The sequence below is a fragment of the Alosa alosa genome, chromosome 24, assembly GCF_017589495.1.
Source record: "Alosa alosa isolate M-15738 ecotype Scorff River chromosome 24, AALO_Geno_1.1, whole genome shotgun sequence".
Classification (NCBI taxonomy): domain Eukaryota; kingdom Metazoa; phylum Chordata; class Actinopteri; order Clupeiformes; family Clupeidae; genus Alosa; species Alosa alosa.
This window is the reverse complement of record NC_063212.1, coordinates 22232552-22256551: the sequence shown is the minus strand read 5'-3', so window position 1 is coordinate 22256551 and position 24000 is coordinate 22232552. Positions and strand designations below refer to the sequence as shown.

General features: G+C 46.8%; 1 protein-coding gene across 1 annotated transcript in view; it reads left to right on the top strand.

Moving 5' to 3' along the window:
* The window catches only part of LOC125289315 (collagen alpha-1(XXV) chain), a 257176-nt gene that overhangs the window by 208262 nt on the left and 24914 nt on the right, over positions 1 to 24000 (top strand). Inside the window, exons 14-21 of the mRNA XM_048236068.1 lie at positions 98 to 142; positions 10982 to 11014; positions 11242 to 11277; positions 13441 to 13485; positions 16452 to 16514; positions 20827 to 20895; positions 22295 to 22339; positions 22825 to 22869. Of these exons, the coding sequence (XP_048092025.1) occupies positions 98 to 142; positions 10982 to 11014; positions 11242 to 11277; positions 13441 to 13485; positions 16452 to 16514; positions 20827 to 20895; positions 22295 to 22339; positions 22825 to 22869 (381 nt within the window). The remainder of the gene's footprint in view (positions 1 to 97; positions 143 to 10981; positions 11015 to 11241; positions 11278 to 13440; positions 13486 to 16451; positions 16515 to 20826; positions 20896 to 22294; positions 22340 to 22824; positions 22870 to 24000) is intronic.

The following is a 24000-nucleotide window of genomic DNA, read 5'->3' as shown; positions in this document are numbered from 1 at the left end:
ATTAACTTTAAATAGCCTACTATGCTAAGCTTTTAAAAAAACATATTTTAGAACACACGAGCCTGTACTAAATGTGTCAAACTGCTTATTGTTTCAGGGTGACATGGGAGAAGGAGGACCCAAAGGTGAATTGGGCGAGAAGGTAAGCTTTTCAAAATTATAAATATTTCTTTAGCCAGCCCCCAATTTTACACCTAGCACTCCAGGCATACAGTAGTAGTAGCGCTACAGAAGACGGCTGAACATCCGAAGCATACAGCTAAGGCACCTTGGCACCTCATGTTCCCTGTTCTCTAAAAGTAAGTGGCCCTAATTTGCGCTCTGTGATTGCTATCCATTTCCTGGCTGGATGCCTTCTAACTTAATAAGAGACTATTAATCATCGGGACAGTAGTGTTAGAGTGTTTCCATGCCAACGAGGTCGTCCTAGGACACGCTATATCTCATTTTTATCTTGTTTTTTTTTTTTTTTTTTTGAGCAACCACCTCAGCCAATGAGTGAATCAGATGCATATGACTTACGCAGTTAGAACGGCGACACAGAATTGCAAACAAATTTCTATGATTGATCACAGCTTCTTATTTAAATGGGGAATCAAAGATGCAGGGAAGGGTTCATAATCTTCAACATTATTGAACATCTGCAAAACATTTACCCACTAAGTTAATCATAAAATATTCTCAATACACACAGGCAAAGCCAAGCTCACAGGGTCACACTGATGAAGAGCCAGAGATCAGGTCGAATGTGTACAATGTAACACACTCCTTATCCTGAGACATCCACACAGCATGTGAGAGTTTAAAGAGAAGAGAGTTTCCCTCCTCAGGTGTCACGTTGTAAAAGATGATGTGATGCAAAGTAGAACTTACGACGTAGAGCGCACACACACACACACGCACACACACACACACGCACGCATGCACGCACACACACACACACACACACACACACACACACACACACACACACACACACGCATACACACAATTGTACACACAACTCAAAACCCTACTAAATTGCAGGACCTGCTGAAATGGAAAAACCTGCTATAGTGAAGAGTGTCTGTGTTCATCACAAAGAATGGTTTTCACAGCACTTGCAACGCTTAAAATGGTATGTGTGTGTGTGCGTGTGTGTGTGTGTGTGTGTGTGTGTGCGTGTGTGTGTGTGTGTGTGTGTGTGTGTGTGTGTGTGTGTGCAGCACCACCAATGTTATGGGGAGACAGAGAAAGAGGGTGCACTACGCCGATTTACGACAGATTGGTCTTCTCTGATACGCTTCCACTTTATGGACTTTATTGTTATTTAAAGTCCTGGGTGGGGCAGCCCAGCCTGCATCGCAGCACAATGTGTGTGTGTGTGTGTGTGTGTGTGTGTGTGTGTCGGGGAGACAGGCATTGTGAAAAACAGATGCATGGGCAGCTCTCGTCCGTGGAAAAAAAGCGCAGGAGAGAAAGCGAGCCGCCCATAAAACTCACCGCTCGCAGGCTGAGGGGCACTTTGATCTCCCCTACCTAGCGCTGTAATAAAACTGTTCCTGTAACAGAGTGTGGGGTGGGGGGTGTATTAGGGAACCATGTGAAGTGAGAGTTTTACTGCAGCTGGTTCTGCCGGGGATGTAGCCAGGTTTTGCAGGCTATGCAGTCGGGTTCTAGAGTTGATGAAGTCAGGTTCTAGAGGGGATGGAGCTGGGTTCTAGAGGAGTGTGGCCTGGTTCAGGAGGGTATGCAGTCAGGTTCTGGAAGGGATACAGCCTGGTTTTTAGAGAGAATGTGGTTTGGTTCTGCAGGGGATGCAGATCGGTTCTGGGTGGGGAGCAGTTGGGGGTCTGGTCTGGATCCAGAACAGTTCTACGCCAAATCACAATATACCCAAGTCCAGTGAGGTCCAGATAAAGCGCTGCCATGCTGCCAGCGGTAGCCTTTCCCTGCGGGCCACCCTCGTTGACACGTAACTGTCTCGTAAATGTCCGTTCCAGAGCAGCAAACGCTCTTTCTACAGAAGCCACGTGGTTACTGTCAGGAAGACTTGTCCGACACACACAGTCCCTGCAGCAGTACAGGAAGACTTGTCCGACACGCACAGTCCCTGCAGCAGTACAGGAAGACTTGTCCGACACGCACAGTCCCTGCAGCAGTACAGGAAGACTTGTCCGACACGCACAGTCCCTGCAGCAGTACAGGAAGACTTGTCCGACACACACAGTCCCTGCAGCAGTACAGGAAGACTTGTCCGACACACACAGTCCCTGCAGCAGTACAGGAAGACTTGTCCGACACACACAGTCCCTGCAGCAGTACATGTATCAAACCGAGGCAGACGACGATAGCATTGTGTGAATTCACATTTCTGTCTGTATCATGTGAGCAGATGCACTCTGTCCTACCTTCCCATCATTGGGTTTTCACAAGCAGACACATATCAAAGGAGATCAGACATTTTCTACCGAAAAGCAGCAAAAAAAGGCATTTTAGTTAAGGCATTAAGCGTTTTGCATTTGGTTATGGTTATGGTTACACTTTTGTCCAAAGCAACATACAAATACAAAAACAAAATAGTACTTCAATTTAACAGGGAACAAATGAAGATGTTGGTCAGACTATAATAAGGAGGATAGCAATAATAAACAACAATGTCAATTCAATCAATAGCCTAATGAAATAAACAATAAAAATGAGGGAAGAAAGCAATAATAAACAATAATGCCCATTCAAATTTAGCATTTAGCATGTATGTATGAATGACAAGATATGGAGAAGTGTGGTTTTGTCGATGTGAAGACATTGTGTTCTGCTGTCCCTGTTTGCAGTTTGTGTGTGCCCTGAATTGCCCCCTCTGTCTCTCTTTTGTCACAGCAACCGTGTCGCCCAGTTGGGCCCCACACTGCTGTCACAGTTCTGGTCCTGCTCCGGCATCCCTGATTAGAGCCGCCATGTTATGTGTGATTCACCCTATACGCAGTGCCAGCCAAGCGTGGCCCTTCCCCGTCTGGGCCCAACAACTGAGGCACACATGGTCACAATTTACGGGCCGCGGCAAAGGGACCGGCCCTGTCCAAACAGTTTCATCAATGAGCTTATTGTGAGGTTGTGCTTGCGTTCGCTCCCTTTGCAGAAGGCAGTGTAGCGTTGGCATTGTCGTCAGCGTTGGCATCGATGTGTTGGACGTGCCAGTCGTCTGGGGGCGCTCAGATTCAGTGGACACAGGTTGGCACAGGCGTGATGGTGATTACCGAAGGATTTAACGTCGAAAGGAGTGAATAGAGAGATGTTACAGTTATGGTTACTGTATTTAGCAAACAAATTTGTTAGCAATTTACAATAGTTAAAATTAAGTTTTTGTTTGTTTTCTTTTGACATGAGTGGGAAAAGTGCCCTGCGATCGAGGGGAACGCGTGTGAAGCCACAGGCTTTTAAGGGATCAGATTGGGGAAAGTGAAAGGACTTTGTCAGCACTGCCGACTTGCTTGTCAGGCCCTTTTCCCAGATTCTTTCGTAGGCCCGGTTCAGTGAGCGCCAGTCCAAATCCATGTTGCCCAAGACATGAAAAAAAAGCACATTAGGTAATGCTGCATGCTGACAATAATGAGTTGACCTTGGGGTTGACCTTGGGGTCGACTGATATGATCCTTAAATGAGAATTCCAGTGATTTTTCCCATTGAGCTTCATTTCTCGAGGTCACCGAGAACTGTCGGTACAAAAAAACGAAACCAATCGGTTCTACCTAGTTTGAGTTGCTACAGTACTGGGGGCATGTTCATGGCCTGAGGTCAACAGATATGGAGCTTACATTCAGTGAAAATGAGACAACGCAGGGTGGATATGTAGAGGAGACATCCAACTATTGTTCCTTTGCAATTCACAATCAGTGAAAATGCCTAAAAGCTTTAAAATCACAATGCTTTCTCATCAGACAGTGTTTGTATACACGTTTCTGCTTGAGCCACCAGGTGGAATCCTGTTTAATCAACGTTTTCACACCAGCAGGAGAGACTATGGCGTTCAATGCTCATTTTTCAGCTTTCTTCATGTAAATCTTTAATGGGGTGTGAAATTAACTGTGACTTACTGCACAGATCCAGCTGAGCTTAAAAACTGCAACCCCTTTTTAGTGAAATGAGGGGAAGAAAACTCTCAGGCTTTTTTTGGTTAAGTACACAAGTAAACTCTGTAATTGGATTCTAAGTGGGTCTAGGGCTGTGAGCGGGCGAGCGAGAGGTTGGCCAAAGCCGTGGGGTTTTCTCGCTCTCTCTCCCTGCAGCGGTGCACAATCCTGAGGTCAGCTCCGCTGTCTGGCTACCGCGGAGGGTGGACTGGCAGTGCCGTGGCGTGACGTGGGCATGCCTGCCCAGTTCCCATGCAGCGCGCCAAGCCATCATTAGAGCGAGCGAGGGGGAGCCCACCAGCTTAAAGGCGAAGCCCCTGCGGGAACGCCGAGTGCGTAAGTTTGAGTGCCGCCATAACGCCGGGGGCATAAATCTCTCCCAGTGCCCACCCGCCCGCCCGCTCTATTTCTCTCCCCCTGTGTGTGTGACGTTTGGTTTTATGGCTCAAATTAGTCACTGAAGTGTGTGTGTGTGTGTGTTTGTGTGTGTGTGTGTGTGTGTGTGTGTGTGTGTGTGTGTGTGTGTGTGTGTGTGTTTGTGTGTGATTGTGTGTGTTTTGACTTCACAGCCAGCCAGCCAGAGTGAGCGACACTCTCAATCTGTGCCTGTCGCCTTACCTGGCGCCCGACTGGCTCTGTGCCATTAAAGTGAAGCCTGCGTGGCGGCTGCTGCTGCCGCCGTTAAAGCCGTAGCCGTGCGGTGGGTTTTAATGTGCCACCACCGCGCCAGTCTACTGGAGCTTTCCCTCGCGCCTTCTCTCCCTCCCTCATGCTCTCTCTCTCCCTCTCCTGCTCTCCATTTCTCCTTCTCTCCTTCTCTTCATCTCTCCATCTTCCCTCTTTTCTTCTGCTTTCCCTTTCCCTCTCTCTCCCTCTCCTGCTCTGCTTCTCTGCCTCTCTCATTCTCTCCATCTTCCCCTCTCTTCCTCTCCCTCTCCTGCTCTACCTCTCTCTCCCTCTCCTGCTCTGCTTCTCTGCCTCTCTCATTCTCTCCATCTTCCCCTCTCTTCCTCTCCCTCTCCTGCTCTACCTCTTTCTCTCTCTCTTCTGCTTCCCTCTCTCTCTCTCTCCCTGTCTCTCCTGCTCTCCATCTCTCTCTCTCTCTCTTCTGCTTTCCCCTTCTTTCTCTCTCTGTCTCTCCTGCTCTCCATCTCTCTCTCTCTCTCTCTCTCTCTCTCTGTTTTCCTCTCTCTATCCCTCCCTGTCCTGCTGTGAGCTCAAGATGAGGTCTCAGTCTACTGGCACGGAACCCACACAAACGCAGAGAAAAAAGATAAAAGCCTAACATGTTATTGCTTTTATACATTGTTACATTTCTATTATAATGATTAATACTTACAGTTGGAAAGCAAACAATGGGAAAGGGTTAGTGCTGAAATAGGTAAATAAAAAAGAACAATACCTTTGCATGTCTCACGTTCAGGCCTTTTTAAGCTCTGAAGCAAAGCAACCCACTATGGAACTGAGACCAGACTTCTAGAACGTTCTTGAATGGAATGAAGGAGTCAGTGAAGCTTTTGTACTTCAAAAACCAATCATTGTTCTCTAAGGTTTCGGTCACTTTATATTTGAATGGTCTCCCATAGATCTTTAGATGCTCAGATCAAGCTTTCTATTGACACTTCATGTAGAGTTAAGGTCAGAGTTAGGGATTGGTTTTGGTTAAAGTAATGTAGTCATGTTATGTGAACAATTAGAAAGACTGAATTTGAATTTCAACAAAGCAACAAAGTCCCTAAACATGGACAACCCAAAGATGGCATCACCAACGTTTCTTATCACAGTTTTGGGTCGTTTCTTTCATTTGTCCTCCTCATTGGCACATCCATCTTAGAGCGAGCCCCTGACTGATCACTCTAGTCTGTGTTGTCATGCCAACCATTCATCCCTGTTGCCATTTTTCCCGCTGGCATCATCCGCATCTCCAGCCAAACTTTAATCTCTCATGTGCCACGGTCCTGCCACTCATTCACTCACCAGCGCCTCTTCCATCACACACACACACACACACACACACACACACACACACACACACACACACACCCTTACTCCTGTTCCAGCTGTTTTATGAGCCTTCAGAGGCCCGTCAGACGTCTCGACATCTCAGTCAAATTAAAACAGGCTGCGGAGATTACCCTCATGTCAGCATATAACAGATTAGGTGCAAGGAGACGGATCAAACCCTCTCTGGGCGTCCAGCTGCACTCCCATCAACAAGCCAAACATGCTCGTCTGTTGTCGTTGTGTGTGTGTGTTTGTTGTGGAGAGTGTGTTGAGGAGTGTGTGTTGAGGAGTGTGTGTTGAGGAGAGTGTGTTTGAGGAGAGTGTGTGCAGCCGTTCTTCAGGGTGTTTGTTGCTTGGGCGGCCATGTGTTGAGCTTTTGGGCCCAACGGTGGCTCGAGTCGCAGGTTATAGTTTCCACCAGCGGAGAGACGAGTCAATAGACTCCAGATGGAGAAGCTGTATAACAAATGCAAATGTCTGCCAAGATCTGACAGGTGCACTGCAGAATTCGCTTTGATGTCTGATACATTAAACTTTACACCATTCCATAAAGCCAAAACAAGACAGGAATCATCCACAGGGCTTGTAAGTTATTGCCTATTTGGATCACAGGATTTTAAAACATGTTTCCCTATTGTGTGTGTGAGTGTGTGTGTGTGTGTGTGTGTGTGTGTGTGTGTGTGTGTGTGTGTGTGTGCGTGTGCGTGAGGAGGTTGAAACTAAATGGCAACCGAAGCGGAATAAGTTGTCCATTCCGTTTGAGTGCTTGTTCGGTTTTCCCGTCAATTAAGCGTACTACAATAGAGCCAGGTGCTAACATGCAAAAACATCCGTGTGAATCGGAGGTGGTTTTGGAGCAGGGAAGAGATCAACCCGGGGGAGCAGCAACTGGAACACAAGCAAGAAGAGAGGGAGAGGAGGAGAGGAGAGAAGGGAGGAGGGGAGGAGAAGAGAGGAGAGGAGAGAAGGGAGGAGGGGAGGGAGAAGAGGGAGGAGGAGGGGGAGAAGGGAGAGGGGAGGAGAAGAGAGGAGGGAGAGGGAGGGGAGAAGGGGAGGGGGAGGGGTGGGAGGAGAAGAGAGGAGGGAGGAGGAGGAGGGAGAGGAAAGGAGAGAAGAGGAGAGAGGAGAGGAGAAGAGAGGGGAGGAGAGAAGAAGAGAGAGGAGAGGAGAGGTGGGGAGAGGGGAGGAGAGAAGAAGAGAGAGGAGAGGAGAGGTGGGGAGAGGGGAGGAGAGAAGGGAGAGAGGGCTGGAGAGGGGATTTGAAAGTTGAGATGGAAGGGGGTACAGGGGGTGGAATGGGGGAGGGGTACAGGGGGGGTTGGGGTACAGGGGGTGGAATAAGGGGGGGGGGGTACAGGGGGTGGAATTGTGGGGAGGTGCAGGGGGGCTGGTTAGTGATATCCAGCTGTAACCGTTAATGCAGTTTACTGCCAGCAAAAAAACAGGGCAATTAACCGTGCCTTGTGTGCGGCGCATGGTAATGGCACTCATAAAGGCCGCGGCCGGCATTCCACAGCAACTTCTGAGCGCACCGAGCATGTGGAGTGGAACCACAGATTCTGCAGCGCCCCGGCAGCCAGGATCACAGCCCAGCCCAGCGCAGCCCAGTGCAGCCCACTGCAGCCCACTGCAGCGCTCACACACACACACACTCACCCTGCTCATGTTCCCACCGGTCGTAATCATCTCCTCCACACACACACAGACTTACACACACACACACACACTTATAAACACACTGATTCACCCATACACACACACACACACACACACACACACACACACACACACACACACACACATGTATGTGCTGTAGTGGCTCACATAAACTGATTCATACACATATATACACCCGTGCACTCACGCACGCACACACACACACACACGGGCACGCACACATGTACATACTCACACATATACAATCCCACACATCACCCCCTCCTCCTGGCAATTAACATTATAGGCCTCACAGTTGTGTTTGTGTTGTTGCTCTAAAGCAATGCTGCAGCCCAGTAAAGAGGCTCTGGTCCCGGGACAGGAGGCGCTAGTCCAGAGGCAGCCCTGTGGTGGGACGCTGGTATGTGCCCTATGTCTGGTAGCAAAGAGGCTGCAGTGAGCAGTTTTCACACACACACACTCACACACACACACACACACACACACACACACAAACACAAATATAGAAACACACACACACAGGCATGCACACAGACACATTTACAGACATAGGCACACACACACACACACACACACACACACACACACACACACACACACACACACACACACACACGATAAATATTTCACTGGGGCAAACATACTGAGTGAGAGGAGCTCCTGTTGATGATGTGCACCTATTAGAGATGACTCACGGAGGTGCGCCAGCTGAAAGGCTGTGGGATCAAGGGGCTCATTGAAATTGAAATGCTCACGCAAAGGGAAGTGGTGAAGTTCTATTGAAGTCTGCCCGGTAAGACGCTATGAATTCTGAACCTACAGTAAATCACTCGGCATCCAAGGTTGGTGCATAGCGTCCTACGAGGCATATTGTTGCAAAACGTGTTTGCCGGGAACCATCTCATCAGGTTCCAAAACAACTTTGGTTCAAGAACAGAACTCATTCCTTGTCGTTAGGAATGGCCTATGGGAGTCATCCAGACTTTTTTTCTAAGTATATATTTTGGGCTTTTTGCCTTTATGATGACAGGACAGTGAAGAGACTGAGAGGAAGTGAGTGGGATAGAGAGAGAGAGAGAGAGAGAAATGACCCGGGTCGGTCTGGAACCCAGGTCTCCAGGGGCGCGAACTCGGACCCGAATGTGGTACGGATGCTGTTGCCACGGCGCCACAGCGTCCTCCCAAGTAATCCTGACTTAACTGTGCTCTGGTCCATCCCTGCGGTCTCCATCTATCAGTCCTTCTCTGTGTCGCCGCAGCTCTTTCCCGCTCCGCAAACTCGGCTCACATTGATGAGCCGAACATGGCCGACCTAATGACTCTCACATGTGTCTTTGAACAGAGACAGAGATAATGGGGCCTGTGGTCTAGCAAAATAAAGACCGTTTTAATTACACTGATGTAACTCAGGTGTGTTGAGCTACATAAAAGGTGGGATCCAAACCCAGTGGAGAGGGGGCCGAGAGGCCTGCCTGAGGTTAACCGACAGCCAGATCTGTTTAGGTCTTCAGCCAGCAAATGCGCTGCGATGCTGGGCAGTCCTGTTCTCATCCCACACAGAGGCTCTCTGTCCTTGAGAAAAAAGTTATTATCGCTGGCAGGAGCGTATTAGAGTTTCTGTGCAGTGTGTGCGCTGATGTGTTTTTTTTTTTGCACATGTTTCTTTATTCCTGTACTTTAGCTAAGTCAACGTCACGCTCTCTGACTGCGCCCATTCTGTAGTCTGTGCGTTCCGGGGGGTTGCAGGGTGAGATTTATTACGGCGAGTTTGGAGTTATTGCCCGGTGACGAGCCTTTAAAGATCACTTGGGCGTTTTGTGGAGAGACTCTGAGGTGCACTTTCCTACTCTGACTCAATTATGCCAGGGCACCTCCTCACAGCCTGGGGAGAGTGTGTGTGTGTGTGTGTGTGTGTGTGTGTGTGTGTGGAGGGGGGGGGACTATGAACTATAGTAGGTCCAGATCCAGCAGATCCAGGTACCCAGAGGGCAAAAAAAACCCATCAGGCTCACTTCATGCTGCATAATAAGAGTCCTTAGGCAATAGGTAATAGTTTGTAATTATTAAGCACAGGGCTCTTGTAATAGTCTGTGTTCCAGAAAGCTAGTATCACTCAAAGTAAGTGTTGTACAGATTCAACAAGCCTGCAGAGGGTGAGAGTGAGAAAGAAAGAAAGATCGGTCGCTCTTTGGAACAACCCAACAAATTACTAGAATTAACCAGCGCTCTGCTAATTGTAGATGTGGGTGCAACAATTTCTTCAGGACACTGTCACTGTTGCACTGTTGCACTGTTGCACTGTTGGACTGTTGGACTTACTCATTTACACTATCACCATGACCACTATCACCATTGCACTATCACTGTGACACTCACTCACACAGAGCACCTTACCTTACCTTACTATGCACAGAGAATCACAGGCTCAGTCCCTGCCTCAGTCATTGCAAGTGCCTCTTGATTGATTAATCACCACTATGTGGATACTGTTTTTAGAATTGATTTAGATTAAGTGTTAGTTAGTATAATTTGTATTTTAGTATATTTAGTATATTCTTAATCTTCTACTGTCCTTATTGCTTAGTTGTGTTTTTATATTATATACTTTGTATTACTTTTTCTGCTGTTAGTGAATGTGTGTGTGTTGTCTGTATGCTACTGAGACCTTGAATTTCCCCTGGGGATCAATAAAGTATCTATCTATCTATCTATCTAGGACAAATAAAGTATGTACCAAAAACATGTTTGTGAGTTTTAGGATAAAGAGACTACAAACTACACTACAAAAGTGTGAGAGAGGCGTGGAGTGGAGAGTAAACTCCTCTTTGTAACCACCCATTAGAAAAGAGGAAACTTATTGGGTCCTATTTGAAATAACGGGCAAAGTGAAGTCACTCACTCAGCCAGTAAACTGTGTCGTGCAACTTGAACTGTATCTGTGGGGCGGCGTGTGAGCTGACCCACTGATGTTATATCTGATGTTGTATAAAAAAAACAGCACTGAAAACAGCACTAAAACAATTCTGCCAACAGAATTGTTGGCAGAATTGTTTTAAAAAGCTTAAACTGTCTATCGTGTTGTAAGTCGCTTTGGTTAAAAATGCGTCAGCCAAATGTAACGTAATGTAATGTAATGTAAGGTTGGTGCTCACAACACCTCTAACATTCTCCTGCTTGTCCACCTCCTGCAGGGTGACGCTGGGTCCTCAGCCGCTGGCATTAAGGTGAGACTTTTCTGTCGGCTTGCTGCTGAGACAGCACTATATAAAGCCTTTACAAGGAGTCCTCTATTAGTGTGCATCTATTCAATATGTTTCTGCTCTACACGAGGTTGAGGTCACAATGGTGCTGAATGGACTCTCTCTTTCTCTCTCTCTCTCTCTCTCTCTCTCTCTCTCTCTCTCTCTCTCTCTCTCTCTCTCTCTCTTTCTTCTGTCCACCTCTCCTATAGGGCGAACCCGGGGAGCCTGGACGCGGAGGACAGAAGGTAAAACCCATGAATATACATCCAGTCAAGTGGAAAAAAAAATGTGTCTGCATCTAGTCAAGAGTAGGCCTAACAGAGAAATCTCATGCTTCGATTTCCCAGAATGTGGTTGAGAGATTCTACTGTCCAGGCGGCTGTTATTGCAAGGACATTAGTTGAGAGTCTTTATCAGTGGGAAAGTTGAAGGCAGAACGCAGGTTTTCAGATGTCACCAAGATGCCTGACAGATTAACACGCTGCTTGAAAAAGTGCTGTGGTTTTACTAACATGCTTTCTCACACGTTTCGTCCAAGAGTGTCCTTTTAATGACCTCACTGTGCGCTTTGTGAAACAGTAAAACTGTCTTGCTTGGAATTGGAACTTACCCATATGTTCCAATTCCATAGCCTTCTAGAATATCAAACAATGTGTAGCCGTTTTCTCCTCACCAAGGCAACCAGAGCTCAGAAAGTACTTTATCCACTTGGATTTTTATATAGTAATATTTTTTTTCTCTATCATATAGCCCCATACGGTTCTCCTTCAATAAAACATTTTCATATGGGGTTGTAGGGCAATCCTGCAGTCTTGGTATAGGGAACCAAGCACACAAATAAACACATTTTAGGGGAGAGTATCAAGGCCGAATTTATACTGAGAGTGGCACTCTCTTGGCATCTAATTACACTGTCCATGCCCGCAGGACAGAGCCCATTAATTTTTCACTCTCACTCTCCCACCCGCTCGAACGAGTCTCAGTCCTGTTCCCGGCTCACAAGCTCTCCCCCTCCCACCTCTCTCTCTCTCTCTCTCTCTCTCTCTCTCTCTCTCGCTCTCTCTCACTCTCTCTCTTTTTTCTCACTCTTTCTCTCTCTACTGAGAGGAAGATGTGGGAGGGTAGAAGAGAGGAAAGGAAAAAATCTCTACTGGTCATCCACTAAGACACAGTGGCTGACTTTTACACCTCCGCATTAGCCTATAGCCTCTGGCTGCAGTGTGTGTGTGTGTGTGTGTGTGTGTGTGTGTGTGTGTGTGTGTGTGTGTGTGTGTGTGTGTGTGTGTGTGTGTGTGTGTGTGTGTGCGTCTGTTTTCTAACTCCCTTCTCTCTTTATTGCTCATTACTGTGTGACCGGTAAAGCAGTGTTGATCCGATCCTCACTGAATAATTCATCTGAGCGACCCTCAGAGACTAGGAGGAGTGGAAAGAGTTGAAGCTCTGTTGGAGGGAGAAGAACAAGCAACATAGTTAGTCAAGTTGACGTGGCTCTGGGGAGAAGTAAGCACCAAGGCAGTGTAAGCTTCACGAGTCAGGATGCAGTTCACTTGATGACGTCTGACACACTTCTGCTCATCTGCCTAATCTCTGGAACAGAGCATGAATTACTAATTGTGGGATTAAACTGTTTACAGCATGTGGGCATGCAAATGCCTCCTCTGAGGATCTTTGTTTAGCCTACTTACTTACTTAAACTTCTATGATGTTCTAGTCAACTTTAAAACCACTTGTACCAGTGTATATTTAAGATGCGAGGTCAGTTACTTGCGTCAGAGAAAGAGAGAGAGAGAGAGAGAGAGAGAGAGAGATAGAGAAAGAGAAAGAGAGAGAGAGGGGAACTGTCATTACATAAAGGAACCTTCTGTCGACCCACAGCCTCAAACACCCTGGCTGACATCACATCCCTATTTAAAAGGATATATAATTGAGAACATGGTGTAATGACAGCACTGAAAGTGACATGATTACATCTCAGAGACAAATGACAAAAGACAGGGAGGTTTCCATGGAAATAACCCCAGCAGAAACACTGGAACTTTGCGGTACCTGTAGATTTCCCCCAGTAGGTTCCAACAACCCAGAAGTGGTGTTGTTAAATGACCATTGTCATATGATGGACAGATAGGCTTTCAATTCATTGATAAATGACAGAGAGACTATCATTTCAAACACTTTCTTTCTCTCTCTCTGAGTCGTCATGGCTGCTGCACAATGATGCGTCCAGGAAACGTAAGCCCAGTTCAATGTCTAGAATGAGCTCAGTTTAAGTTATAGAATGACCCCAGTGATGGTTTGGGCACTCGGTGTCCCTCTCAGTGATAGGCTGGCCCTTCCTGGTTTCCCAGGCGACAGACAGGCTCCCGGCTTGGCTTGGCTTGGCTGTAATCTGTCGCACTTTTCCTGTGTAGGGAGAGCCAGGACTGCCGGGCCTGCCGGGACTTCCCGGGATTAAGGTAACCTCTGCTCTCCGCTGCTACTGCTCCTGTTGTTGTGTCTAAAGTCACCCTCATCTTCATCCCCACCAACCTCACTTCCTGTCCCTGACACTTCCTTCTCCCTGAACCAATCCCACAGTACCATCAGTGAAGAACTTCAGAACCCTCTCATGCTTACTTACAGTGTATTTCCTTATAGGTGATAGATAGATAGATAGATCTTTGTTTTACTTCAGGAAGACAGTTTCAATTTCCGCTGCCTTTATTTATCTGGACTTCAAGGTTGTATTTCCAATAGCTTTGTTATTCTTTCACCAGTGAGCAAGTGAGACTGTTATTTTGAACACCATGATACACACTATCCCCAGATGACAGGCAGGCAGTATGACCGTGTCTGCTGCTTAACGGCACTCCAGTGATCTGGCACCCTGATAGTTTCTATCTGGATGACATATTCATCTAAAAAAAGGGTTACATTTAGATCTAATCTCGACACACTGATGTGTAGACTCATCACGCTGGGTTGCATGTGGGTGGGTAGCTGAACAGAGGACCTGATTGATTCATGCAGGCAAGACAATGAAGCAATCAGGTTCTGGTCGGCATGATTGCTCTCCATACCACCTCTCCATTTGCTGGCATATTCAGCGCTGTCAGACGTGTTGATATGATTGGAATGCTGATAATGTGAGAGACAGAGAAAATATGAGAGTAAACTGTAGGCTTTGTCCTTTCGTCAAGTTCATGGTAGTCTATGATTTTGGATGTGTTGTGATGTGATGTGATGTGATGCGACAAGAGCTTTGTGTAGAAAGGAAAAGTGCCCTTTTATGCATAGCTGTAATAGCTTCCTTTTTTTCCTGGGAAATAAAACTCAGCACCTTAGCCTTTCAAACATCTGTTAAAACAAGTGAACCAGGACAGAGAAGAAAGGATGTAAGAAAGAAACAAAGAAAGAGGGGAAAAAAAGAAAAGAAGTACAAGGTCATTGGTCTGAACCTCATAACGCGTGAGAGAGGAATGCTGCAGTAAGCATGTAGGCATGAGCTCACACGCTCGTTGCTGTTTTGGTTTGTTTGCCTGGATCGCTCGGGCATGCTTGTAACCTGTTGGCTTTGGTAGGATAAGAAACGGGCAGAAGAAAGAGCCCTTCTTGGTTTCTATAACCCTGGTTTCACTTAAAGGGGCTTGAAATGCTTATTGACTGCTAACTCCCCCACCCCACCCCACCCCACCCTACCCTAACCCGCACTCATGTTATAGCCTAGCCTAGCCTACTCACACCCACAGCTGGCTATACTGGGGCTAACACTTTGCAGACGACCAGTCTTCACATTCTCATGTAGTCTCAAGCTGTCTCATGGGTTACAAATGTAGCCTTAGTCTCGTGGTCTCATGGCTTAATTTAGCCTTACATAGTCTCATGCAGTCTCATATATCACATATAGTCTCAAATGTAAGATAATACATACAATAAAGTAAGTACTGTAGTCTGTCATCAATCACAGCTAACCAGAGAACAGTTAGCCTTGGAGCAAATCTAATCCTGCCCTACAATCAAATGGTGTCAAGATTTCCCGCTGACAGGTAATGTCCCACAAGGAGAGTGTGACTGAGTACACAGAGTTGTGTATCTCTATCTGTCAGATTGAAATGTATGATACTCAAGAGCAGGGAAGCTTCACTTTCTGATCCCTGCCCTTAATATCATCTTCATTTTTTGCTCCCATCACACGTGAGGTGTGTACAAATGTGGCAAACAGTGGCGAATGTTCATGGCAAACATGTTTTCACTGAACAGTTCAATTTGAACGTTTTGGAGTGAACATTCCGTGTTCACAAATGTTCACCAAAAACTCGAGGCAAACAGAAACCTTGTTTGCAAACGCCACATGCCACTGATTTGTGCAATCGAGTATCTAGAGAAGAGCGAGATGGATATTTTGATTCAGGCGGGAGCAACAGAATTAAGAGGCCTTTTCCCTAAGAGACATGATTAAATGATCATCAGACAGGTTATCATGTTCCACTTTCTTACTCTTAATTGCCATAATAGTTGCTCAATGAGACTTCAGGGTAACAGGCTTGTGGAAAATTCCAGAATTGAATTGAAACTGGCTCTTAAATTCCAATTAAATTCTTGAATTTCACTTGCATTTCAATTGAGGTAGCAAACAGGAAGCAGAATTGCAATACTGCACAGCCCTGCAGGGTAAGGCCGTTCAGGTTGCCAGGAACAACACTCGACAACAGGACATTATAAACATATTAGCCATTCCCGTTTCCAATCACGACCCCGGCCAGTTAATGCAACCGTACGTGCCTGTTCAGAATCGAGAGCCTAGCGTGAGCGTGATGTGAAAATGTTTCATAACATGAGCCCTCCTGGGTCCCTTTCACTCCGCTCGCTCGCCTCCTGTTTTTCACTGATGGCAGAGGACCATCTCGTCGCCCTTCCTCCCCCCTCCTCCTCCTCCTCATCCTCCTCCTCCTCCTCCGTCCTCACGCAGGGCTGCAAACATGCGTCGGGACGCGATTAGCACCTAATAGATCTCTGCTCAGTCAGGCCTTAAATTAAAATGACCCCTTTAGAGATGAGAAACACATTAGGGAATGTCAAAAACCACTGGAAAAGATTTGTTTTATTATTTTATTTGTATTTTTTTTTTTTTTTTATGGGAGGGGGTGGTAATCCATGCCGAGCTTCTGGGGTTTTTCCGCTTGGGCACAAAAAACACTTTATAAAAAAACCCCTCAATTTAGTGAATGTGCGCAGGCAATGCTTTTGCAGAATCCTGTTGGCTAAAAGTAAATGCACCGTTCACTTGAGCCGTAACCAGGCTTGTGGCTGGGTGTGGTGTGTGATGTGTGTTTGGAGACTCTGATGCTGATGTGATGACTGGCCTAAGTGTGTGTGTGTGTGTGTGTGTGTGTGTGTGTGTGTTGAGTGAATTACATTAAATCTCTCACTCTGCCACTTCCAGGGAGAACCAGGGTTCCTTGGACCTCAGGGGGAACCAGGGCTACCGGGCCTTCCAGGAACCAAGGTGGGTAAACCCCACACCACCTCATCTACCCACTCCACTCAACACTATTACACTTACCCGAAAGAGTTCATGAACTCATAAGTTCCAGCCAGGAACTTGTCTGATTTTTGTGCACTTTACTTGTCATGGACCCTTGAGCTGTCGATTCTGTGTAGGCTCCAAAACAAATCCATGGTCAGCTGCAATGTTAGTAACCTTTATGTTGGCTTTACCTTTAAACCTGACTGGACCGAAAGAGCGATCGTTTCGGCTCTTTATCTTTAAATGATAAGGAGACTAAATCTCTTCTACTTACTCTGGTGGTTGCAGCACGTCAGGCCACGAAAGCACACATGCAAAGAGGTACCGTAACTTAGCAACCTAACCCAGACAAATATCGGAATGCTAACCCAGCTCATCACCATCAAGCAGTACAGTCAGCACCTGACCAGAACCAGGTGAGGGAGATTGACTCTAAAACATTCCTCAAAACTACATCTAAATCAGGAACAGATTTTTACAGCTTTAGCTTCTGTTTGCAGCGAGATGTTATCAGAGTATGAGGTTATCAGGAAGCAGCGGGGGGGGTGGGGTGGGGGTGGGGGTGCTGAGTGAGAATGAGAGCTTCCCCTTTGCCAACTTCACCATCTGCCACTGAGGCTGGCTGGCGGTGCTGTTATCCCGTGGTGTGCTCCCACCAGTAGTTTAGAGCCTCCCAGCTGGCCTACAGACGACCGAGCAGACTCACGCTGGGCATTTAACGAGCGCACCCGTCTGCTGCCGGGAGCCATAACGATGCAGCAGGCCTTCTGTAGGCCACAGAGTCTCACCGAAGGCATTAAGACACAACAAACATTATGTAGGCCACAGAGTAGAGTCTCACTGAAGACATAAAGACACAACAATCCTTCTGTGGTGCACAGTCTTGCTGTAGACATAACGACGTTAGACCCTATGTGGTGCAGTGTCTAACTAAAGACATGAAGACACATTAGACGTTATGTGGTGCAGTGTCTTACTGAGGACATGAAGACACATTAGACGTTATGTGGTGCAGTGTCTAACTAAAGACATGAAGACACATTAGACGTTATGTGGTGCAGTGTCTTACTGAGGACATGAAGACACATTAGACGTTATGTTGTGCAGTGTCTTACTGAGGACATGAAGACACATTAGACGTTATGTTGTGCAGTGTCTTACTGAGGACATGAAGACACATTAGACCATATGTTGTGCACAGTGTCTTACTGAGGACATGAAGACACATTAGACGTTATGTTGTGCAGTGTCTTACTGAGGACATGAAGACACATTAGACGTTATGTTGTGCAGTGTCTTACTGAGGACATGAAGACACATTAGACCATATGTTGTGCACAGTGTCTTACTGAGGACATGAAGACACATTAGACGTTATGTGGTGCTGTGTCTAACTAAAGACATGAAGACACATTAGACGTTATGTGGTGCAGTGTCTTACTGAGGACATGAAGACACATTAGACACATTAGAGCATATGTTGTGCAGTGTCTTACTGAGGACATGAAGACACATTAGACGTGATGTTGTGCAGTGTCTTACTGAGGACATGAAGACACATTAGACACATTAGACGTTATGTTGTGCAGTGTCTTACTGAGGACATGAAGACACATTAGACACATTAGAGCATATGTTGTGCAGTGTCTTACTGAGGACATGAAGACACATTAGACACATTAGACGTTATGTTGTGCAGTGTCTTACTGAGGACATGAAGACACATTAGACGTTATGTTGTGCAGTGTCTTACTGAGGACATGAAGACACATTAGACGTGATGTGGTGCAGTGTCTTACTGAGGACATGAAGACACATTAGACCATATGTTGTGCAGTGTCTTACTGAGGACATGAAGACACATTAGACCATATGTTGTCTGCTGACCCTCATTGCGGACATGAGATAGTAGGTGGCCCACAATGGTCCACCGAGACACACTGTGGACCACACAGCTGAAGACACGATGAAGCAGCTGATCTACTTCTGTCCACAGCATCCCACTACATTCACATTCCTGAGGGAAAATGCTAGTATTTGCAAAGCAAATAAATTAACAAATAACATGAAATGTCAGACTACAGGCAAACTCACATTGGATGTTTGCACCAGTTTACCGCTTTGAACAATAAGACATTTGGCTGAGGACATGACGTCACAGCAAGTCTGTTGCTCAGAAGAGCATCTCATAGAGTACTCAGCAGCTACGCAGACAGACCTGTGCCAGTCAATAGCATCTCATAGAGTACTCAGCAGCTACGCAGGCGGACCTGTGCCAGTCAATAGCATCGCACGGAGGACTCAGCAGCTACGCAGGCCGGACCTGTGCCAGTCAATAGCATCGCCGCGGAGGACTCAGCAGCTTCATGAGGCGGACCTGTGCCAGTAAATAGCATCGCCACGGAGGACTCAGCAGCTTCATGGCGGACCTGTGCCAGTAAATAGCATCGCCGCGGAGGACTCAGCAGCTACATGGCGGACCTGTGCCAGTCAATAGCATCGCCGCGGAGGACTCAGCAGCTACGCATGGCGGACCTGTTCCAGTAAATAGCATCGCCATACGGAGGACTCAGCAGCTACGCGAAGCGGACCTGTGCCAGTAAATAGCATCGCCGGAGGACTCAGCAGCTCACGCGAAGGCGGACCTGTGCCAGTCAATAGCATCGCCGCGGAGGACTCAGCAGCTACGCGAAGGCGGACCTGTGCCAGTCAATAGCATCGCGCGGAGGACTCAGCAGCTACGCAGGCGGACCTGTGCCAGTAAATAGCATCGCACGGAGGACTCAGCAGCTACGCAGGCGGACCTGTGCCAGTAAATAGCATCGCACGGAGGACTCAGCAGCTACGCAGGCGGACCTGTGCCAGTCAATAGCATCGCCGCGGAGGACTCAGCAGCTACGCAGGGCGGACCTGTGCCAGTAAATAGCATCGCCGCGGAGGACTCAGCAGCTCACGCAGGCGGACCTGTGCCAGTAAATAGCATCGCCGCGGAGGACTCAGCAGCTACGCAGGCGGACCTGTGCCAGTAAATAGCATCGCACGGAGGACTCAGCAGCTACGCAGGCGGACCTGTGCCAGTCAATAGCATCGCACGGAGGACTCAGCAGCTACGCAGGCGGACCTGTGCCAGTAAATAGCATCGCACGGAGGACTCAGCAGCTACGCAGGCGGACCTGTGCCAGTCAATAGCATCGCACGGAGGACTCAGCAGCTACGCAGGCGGACCTGTGCCAGTAAATAGCATCGCACGGAGGACTCAGACATGATGCAGCAGCAGCAGATATGGGATTTGGGAGGAAAAAGAACTGCAGACGGACTAGAGAGGAGTGCAGACCTGGCTGCTTTTTTTTCGGGCTGAGCTGGGTTTGGGCAGTCCTGTCCTGGGCGTGGAGGGAGACTTAATGGCCCTGTCGCTCCCCTGGCCAGCCGGCTGTGTGCACAGGCTGCCACAATTAACCAGGAGAATTAGATGTCTAGAGTCTCTGATGGCAAAGGTGGGGGAGGAACGAGGGGGGCGAGGGGGTGGTTGTGTTGTCATCAACGTTGCAGAGACTGCAGACCACTTAACTTACAGTCGTCTTCAGCTATCTCTAGGAGAGAGAGAGAGAGAGAGAGAGAGAGATGTATATATAGATAAAGTCTGAGAGGGAGAAAGAGAGATAGTGAGAGACATAGGGGAGAGAAAAGAAAGAGAAAGAGAGACACTGACAGAGAGAGAGAGAGAGAGAGAGAGAGAGAGAGATTGTGTGAGAAAGAGCAAGTGAGGGTCAGAGAGAGAGAGAGATAGAGAGAGAGATTGTGTGAGAAAGAGCAAGTGAGGGTCAGAGAGAGAGAGAGAGTGAGGGAGAGAGAAAACGTAAGAAAGAAGGAGAGGGAGAAATACACTGAATGAGAGAGAGAAAGTGTGTGCGGATGCGTTCAGTGACACCACACTGCCCTCTTGAGATGCCACTGCTGGTCCCTCAGAGTGACACAGAACAGAGACGTGGAAGCCAGAGTCACCGACGAGGACGAGGAGGAGGCATGTGGCCCAGGGTTTGACCACAGCAATGCGACAGTCCTATATTTACCGCACAAACAACAAGCCTAATCCATGTCTGTTGGTTTTGCACTTTTCTGCAATGAATGTGTTTGTGCCGTTACTCTTGTGATCTGGGATGAGGCACACATCTCTCTCCCAGAAACCATCACTCCCGGCTGACCTCAGCATGTCAAAAGGTCACCCAGATGGCTGCGGGTGATCCTGAGAAAGTGTGTGTGTGTGTGTGTGTGTGTGTGTGTGTGTCTACAGGGCGAGAGAGGGGAGCTGGGGCCACCAGGAAAGGGTGAGCGAGGAGAGATCGGCCCTGCTGGACAGAAGGTCAGTTATTTTGATGTGTGTGTGTGTGTGTGTGTGTGTTGATGTTTATGTCAATATCCGTGTGTGTGTGTTGGTTTGTGCGTCGGTGTTTGTGTGAATATACACACATTTGTGTGTGCATGTACGTGTGTGTGTGTGTGTGTGTGTGTGTGTGTGTGTGTGTGTGAACCACCCTGTCTTAACAGAAGACCAGTAGCGTCACCCTGGTCTGAGCATAGCCACCGAGGTCAGAGTGAGGAGTGTGTGAGGAGGAGTAACCTTGCGGTCGGAGATTCCGCAGTTTTTCCTGTGTATTCCGGCATTCCACATACTTGCATGGGCCCAGGGCATTCTGTTTTCCACCATGTCTGCACTCTGGACTATATCATAAACTTTGTGGCCCACAACTATAAGTAGCGAGTCTGTCCTATTGAGCACAGAGGGAATTCTTCACACGTGAAACAGGTCTCTGCTGCCACTTAGTGGTGCTTAAAGGAAATTAAAATACCAACTGGCTTAAAAATGTCACAAATTCAAAAATACTACTTTGATAGCAAATACTTACATTACTTACAATACCTACATTTACCTTTACAGTTCCCTTACTGTTAAACTGATAAAGGTATAAAAGGTGTATGTATGTTAGCAGATGCTTTTGTCCAAAGGGACTAATATGGTATAATATTAGAGCCTGTTACAATCCAATTCTGCAGCATCATATATTCTCATAAACAAAGTCAAAGTCAAAGTCAACTTTATTGTTAATTCTGCTATTTACAAGACATATAGAGGATTGAAACGGCATTTCTCTCAAGCCCACAGTAGGGTAAAACAACAACAACAACAACAGCACAATAATAGAACGCCAAACGAGGTTTGCTGCTGCACCCAGGTCCAGAGATGGTTGCTCTCGCCGCTGCTTTGATAGGAGTCCTGCTGGACTTTTAGTCTAAACAGAAGCAGGGGCTCCGCTGAGTCCACTTCGCCTTTCCCATCAAAATAGATGCCCCATGGGGGGGGTGGGGGGCAGTACACTCAGCCATGGCAGAGATGGAGGGGCATTTACTCATGGCAGTTCAAATAAACAGCCTCTGCCTGATGGCTTTAACGAGGAAAATGATTCATCAAGTCAGGTTGCAGTGCAGTTGCAGCTTAATTTTGTGTGGCTTGGTGAAAACAGAAATATATTTGTTTTCAAGCTCAAATGAATGATAGTTGTTCGATAAGGGTTTTTATTTTGCTTGGTTTTAATGTTCAATTAAAATAATCAAAATCTCTCGTAATGTGTGGGCATGTTAAAATTGAATTCAACCATCAGTTAAAAGATCAGGATACTATCTTTGCCTTGACTGGTTTAGTTGTGGAGGCCTTTAACTTTGGACATTAAACACTTGGACATTTGTTCTCATCCCACCACCAGGGGGCGCAAGGAGAGGCAGGGACACCTGGCCCCAAAGGGACAAAGGTCGGTGAGATTCAGTTCAATTTCCCCCTGAATGAACCTTCCCAAAATACAGGAATACAATATTGTGTGTCACACCTATCCCAGTGGAGTTTTGTTAAAGGTGTTATGTGGTTTTTTTTTTTAGATTTAAAAACTGCTCAGAAAAACAGAAATGTGAAAATAAAAAAGAACCGCTTTAACACTGTTTTGACACAATGTCAAAAATGCTTATGCTACTGTATGTTGTCCAGACATCCACTGAAGTTACCATGCAAACCAGCTAGTTCTTGTAATACCGCATTGTACCACAACAGCTGTCCTAAATATGCAAGTCAATGAAGAAGTGCCGTGAAAACTCCAATTCTACAGAATTCCCACTGGTCCCTTAAAATTAAAAAGCATTATCACACCCTTGATGGATGTACTAATGTAGGCCATTTCCCTTTATTTCTGTCTCTCTGAGCTTTCTACATGAACATGCTGTTTATTCCTTGTAAATGTTTCAGGGTGACTTCGGAGACAAAGGAGACCTTGGAGCCATGGGGCCCAGAGTAAGTACTTATACATTACATACATTTCATATACGTAGACCCCCACTGTTGGGGGCAGCCGTGGCCTACCGGTTAGCTCTTCGGACTTGTAACTGGAGGGTTGCCGGTTCGAACCCCGACCAGTAGGCATGGCTGATGTGCCCTTGAGCAGGCACCTAATACCTCACTGCTCCCCGACTGCCGCTGTTGCAGCAGGCAGCTCACTGCGCTGGGATTAGTGTGTGCTTCACCTCACTGTGTGCTGAGTGTGTTTCACTAATTCATGGATTGGGATAAATGCAGCCCTCACAGGATCAAAAGAGTATTTATACTATACTATATTGTAGAACATCACAAGTCTGTCAGCAGGAGACACGTCTTTGTTGGCCACTGGAGGTCAGTATATGACATTGGTCAGACACTCTTAGAAAGAACAACTTTTGACCACTAGAGGGCGACAAGGCACTTAAATACACAAAAGATAAAGTGCTCACTCATGATATTACTGTTTTAAAACATGGTTTTAACCATAGTAAAATGGTCTTCTAAAGAAATTAACACTTACATAGTTTTACAGAGTGTTAGTACTCCCCTTCAGTCCTACATGACATTAACCAGTCTAACACGACTAGGGCAGGCAGTGTGACATCTCACTTATACACACACACAACACACTCCCTCAAGCCTCAAGTTTCTTGAGAACTTTAATCATCCAATCGGAAGACATAGAACTGGCTATGTGGTTGACTTCCAAGAAGTTGCACCATGTGCAACGTGAACAATGTTTGCTGTCATCCACAATACACTCCTTCATACCAACCTCAAGTTTCTTGAGAACTTTAAAGTTCTCAAGAAACTGATCATTAATCACCCAATCGGAACACATGGAACCGGTTATGTGGTTCCCCCATGTTTTGCCTCATGGCCTCAGTGCCTCACTAGTGCCACCCATGTTAAAAATGTCTAGAATCGCCACTGAATATGCCTTTTTGTGGAAGAATGGAATACATTTCAAATGCTTTATTTCTTTCTGTTTTTGTTAACTTATCAACCTATCCTTGTGGAATATTTTTTTGTTAACTTCTCAGTTTAAGTAAATTATTATATAAACTTTACACATTTGTTGAACCATGGTACTAATAAAAACTACAG